Source organism: Nematolebias whitei, chromosome 6 (assembly GCF_014905685.2).
Source record: "Nematolebias whitei isolate Nwh7 chromosome 6, NemWhi1, whole genome shotgun sequence".
Taxonomy (NCBI): domain Eukaryota; kingdom Metazoa; phylum Chordata; class Actinopteri; order Cyprinodontiformes; family Rivulidae; genus Nematolebias; species Nematolebias whitei.
The window spans coordinates 882401-887204 of NC_056503.1; the positions used below are offsets into that span (position 1 = coordinate 882401).

Sequence of the window (4804 nt, forward strand, 5' to 3'; positions counted from 1 at the left end):
CTGACTTTACTTAGAACCAGAGTGACGTACACAGGAGCAGAACTGCACCTGCAGCTTGATGATCCACAGTGTGATCACATATGAAAGAAGAATGCTAAAACATTTCACATGAACCTTTTATTTGTTTTAAAAATTACCTCATCTTTTCTTCTTGCTGTAATTTTTTGGAACAAGAACAGAAGCAGCTTAGTAGTAGTGATGTTTTCCTGTAGATGATGCCTGAAATTAAATTTAGTTTTTGTTCCCAAAAAAAAAAAAAAAAAAAAAAAAAAAAACCATGGAAAAGAATAGTTAAGGGGAGTGAGAAAGGCTGGGGGGTGGGGAGGTCTTCTCAGATCCAGTAATGTGCCTGGTGGATTTAAGGCCCTCAGACTCTCCAGACTGCTGACCACATGAGAGGAACGGAGGAGAACGTGTGGAGCTCAGATGATCCCAGGACATCAGAACCCATCAACCCAAACAGTCAGGTTCCTTTCTGCCAGGGTCCGGTTCACTGAAATCACCTGGAAGAACAGGACAGATACTGAAAGACGGACCACACAAGTTTCTGTCACCTCCTTATTAAATATTTATATTTAATGAGTTGAATCTGTTGGTGCTGGTCCACTGGGTTTACTGAAGTCCTCAGTCCAGGTAAGACACATGTGATGTTGTCCCTGGTTCAGGAGTGGGCTTACTCGAAGAATGCAACATTTGTATGTCTAGGGTTTGTTTATGAACAGTGTGCAAGAGATTTCAATGTGAACCTTTATCACAATATTCTAATTTTCTGAGATAATGAGTTTTGGTTTTTCATTATTTGCCATAATCATCAAAATTGCAAAAAATGAAGGTTTTCAATATTTCACTATGTGTAACAAATCTATACAAGAGTTTCACTTTATGAAGTGATTGAGAAAAATTTATACTTTAACTTTTTCAAGATATTCTAAATTTAATTTCATTTTATATATTTATTTATTTCAATTAGGACAGTGCATATTAATCAACATGTCACAGAGCATCAATGTAAATATGCCTGAGTTAGCACAACAGCTAATATTCATCCGTTGTCCTAAGGCAGGTAAGAACAAGAAACATCCCATCAGGCTACCTTCTGCTCGTTGTGACGTTGCACGTTTGTGGTGAGATGTATTGTGTCATTTCCTGTTTGTCTGTCAATAGCTCGAGTGAATTGTTTGCTTGAGTCGTCTCTGTTTTCTGGATTTATCTGTCTTTTGCACAGTTTTCCATTCTAGTTCACAAACACACTTAGTACAGTTGTTCTACTGTTGGATAGTGCTTAAATCACCTTTTATCTTTCAACACTTCTCAGTTTTTATTGGTGTATTTGGCTCTGCTAGCTCCTGCTAGCGTTAGCTTAGCATGGCTGCTGCTTCTCTCCCTGCTTCCTGTGTTTTCTCTTGCTCCGCGTGTCAGATGTTTAGTTACTCCTCTGCCTCCTTTAGTGGTAATGATACATGTAACAAATGTAGTCTTATGGTAGCTTTGGAGGAGAGGCTGTCTGAACTGGAAGCTCGGCTCCTTGCTGTAGAAAAACCAGTAACTAGTCAGGTCCCCTTAGACAGCGCGGAACCACAGAGGCTAGCTCCTGTTAGTGGTCCTCCAGCAGACCCCGAGCAGCCGAGACCCCAGGCCGGTTGGGTGACGGTCCGGAGCAAGTGTAGTACTAAGGCTAAGCCCTCAGTTCACCACTGACCCGTTCACATTTCTAATCGATTTTCCTCGCTCAGTGACACACCCGCTGAGAAGCAGACCCTGGTTATTGGAAGCTCCATAGTCCGAAACGTGTCTTTAGGGATTCCAGCGGCCATAGTCAAATGCATTCTGGGGGCCAGAGCGGGCGACATGGAATCTTATCTGAAACTGCTGACTAAGGCCAAGGCTAAATACAGTAAGATTGTTATTCACGTCGGCGGTAATGACACCCGGCCAATCGGAGGTCACTAAAATTAATGTTGCTTCAGTGTGTGACTTTGCCAAAACCATGTCGGACTCCATAGTTTTCTCCGGCCCCCTCCCCAACATGACCAGCGATGACATGTTTAGCTGTATGTCGTTGTTTAACCGCTGGGTGTCCAGGTGGTGTTCTGACAACGACGTGGGCTACAAAGATAACTGGAGTTCTTTCTTGGGAAAACCTGGTCTGATGCGGAGAGATGGAATCCATCCCACTTTGGACGGAGTCGCTCTTCTTTCTAGAAATATGGCTGATTTTGTTTATCCTCCAAATTATTGACAACCCAGGGTCCAGTCCAGGAAGCAGAGTTGTAGTCCTCCACCCCTCTCTGCTGCTTCTCCTCTGTTACCCACCCACACCCCCATTGAAACAGTGTCAACTCGCCCACGGCTCAAATTAAATAAACCAAAAATCAGCTCTAAAAATATAAACCATAAAAAATCTGATTAAAATAAACAGTTACTTTACCAGAGCAAAATCATAAAATCATTAAATGTGGATTATTGAACATCAGATCTGTTTCCTCTAAATCCCTGTTAGTTAATGAACTGATAACTGATAATCATATTGATTTATTGTGGCTGACAGAAACTTGGCTACAACAGGAGGATTTTGTTGGTATAAATGAATCCACTCCTGTTAATTATTTAAATTTTCATGTTCCTAGAACAACTGGCCGAGGTGGAGGAGTAGCTTCTATTTTTCAGTCAGGATTATTGATTAATGCCAAATCAGTTATTAGTTATGATTCTTTTGAATCGCTGTCCCTCAGTCTTTCTCATCCAAAATGGAAATCACAAAAGACACTTTTACTAGTTGTTATATATTGTCCACCAGGAGCTTACTCTCAGTTTTTGTCTGAATTCTCAGAATAATTAACTGACTTATTATTAAATACTGATAAAATCATCATAATGGGTGATTTCAATATTCATGTGGATGTTGAGAGTGATAGTTTAAGCATAGCCTTTAATAATTTAATAGAGTCATTTGGTTTTACCCAAAAACGTCCGCACATCTACTCATTAATAATAATAATATTCAAAAAGCGCCTTTCAGGACACCCAAGGACACTTTACAGTAAGAAACATATCAGAAAGATTATGTAAAAACAAACAACAAGCACAGTGCAAAGAGCAACAGGAAAGAAATGAAATATAAAATACATAAAGAATATAAAATACAAACAGGATATAAAATACATACAGAATATAAAATACATAAAGAATATAAAATACATTAAGAATATAAAATACATACAGCAAAGTTAAGGATAAGCGAGTCTAAAGAGATGTGTTTTCAGAGCATTCTTGAATAGAGAAAGAGAGGTGGTGTTTCTTAAGTCAGGGGGTAGAGAGTTCCAGAGATGAGGAGCAGAGCAGGTGAAGGCCCTGCTCCCCATGGTGGAGAGGCGGGCGGAGGGTACATGGAGGTGTAGTGAAGAGGAGGATCTGAGAGAGCGAGACAGGATGGAGATGTGTAGGAGGTCAGACAGGTACAGAGGGGCAAGGTTGTGGATAGCTTTGAAAGTGAGAAGAAGAATTTTGAAGACGATGCGTGATTTAACAGGGAGCCAGTTGAGCTGCTGCAGGACAGGAGTGATGTGGTTATAGGAGGAGGTTTGAGTGATGACACGGGCAGCTGAGTTCTGGAACAATTGCAGCATCTGGAGAGATTTGTTGGAGAGGCCATAAAGAAGGAAGTTGCAGTAGTCAATCCGAGAAGTCACAAGACTGTGAACAAGGATGGCTGTGGAGCGGGGGGTGAGAGAAGGGCGGAGACGGTTAATATTTCAGAGAAGGAAATAGGCAGACCGAGTGACGTTGGTGATGTGTGAAGTGAAGGAGAGAGTGGTGTCGAGGATGATACCAAGACTCTTGACCTGAGGTGAGGGGGATAGCAGAGAGTTGTTGAGGGGGATGAGAAGATTTTCTGATTGTGACATACCGACAAGAATGATTTCTGTTTTGTCGCTATTTCCTTGTAGGAAATTGTTAGAAAACCAATGATTTAGCTCCCTGAGACAGTCGGTGAGGATGGAGGGTGGGTGGAGTTTGGTTTTGTTGACAAGTAGAGCTGTGTGTCATTAGCATAACAGTGGAAATGGACACCAAATTTGCAGAAGATGTGACCTAGAGGAAGGAGGTAAATGATGAAGAGGAGGGGTTCAAGGACAGAGCCTTGGGGGACACCCGTGGAGACGGGAAGGCTGAGAACGAAAGGATTTAAGATGAATGAATTGAGTGCGGTCAGAGAGAAGATTTGAACCAGTTTAACAGAATACCTGAGATGCCAATGGACGTTAGTCTGTTGAGGAGGATAAAATGACAGATTGTGTCGAAGGCTGAACTTAGATCCAGTAAAATGAGGATAGACAGAAGAGCAGAGTCAGCAGCAAGAAGAAGGTCATTAGTTATTTTTATTAGAGCCGTTTTGGTGCTATGGTGGGGGCGAAAACCAGATTGAAACTCTTCATAAATGTTATTGTTGGATAGGTGAGAGTGAAGTTGACTAGCAACGACTTTTTCCAAGAACCTTGGAAATAAAGGGCAGATTAGAGATTGGACGAAGATTATTGAAGTTGGTAAAGTCAAGACCTGGTTTCTTGATGACGGGGGTGATGGCAGCAGATTTGAAAGCTGTAGGAACAATGCCAGAGGTTAGGGAGGAGTGGATGATGTTGGTGATGATGGGGAGCAGAGACGGGAGACAGGATTTAACAAGAACTGTGGGAAATGGATCGAGCCGACAGAATGAGGTCTTAGACTTGCTGATAATGTCAGCAATGTCATCAGCAAAGGGGAGGGAGAAGACAGAGAAGGGGAGGGAGGGAGGGGGGAGTTC

At 41.9% G+C, this 4804-nt stretch overlaps 1 protein-coding gene across 1 annotated transcript in view; it reads right to left on the minus strand.

Moving 5' to 3' along the window:
* Positions 1-241: 241 nt before the first annotated feature.
* Positions 242-4804, minus strand: part of akap1b (A kinase (PRKA) anchor protein 1b) — a gene marked incomplete at its 5' end in the record, with an annotated part of 106718 nt that continues 102155 nt past the window's right edge. The window contains 1 exon segment of the mRNA XM_037677356.1: positions 242-503. Coding sequence (XP_037533284.1) covers positions 441-503 — 63 coding nt within the window.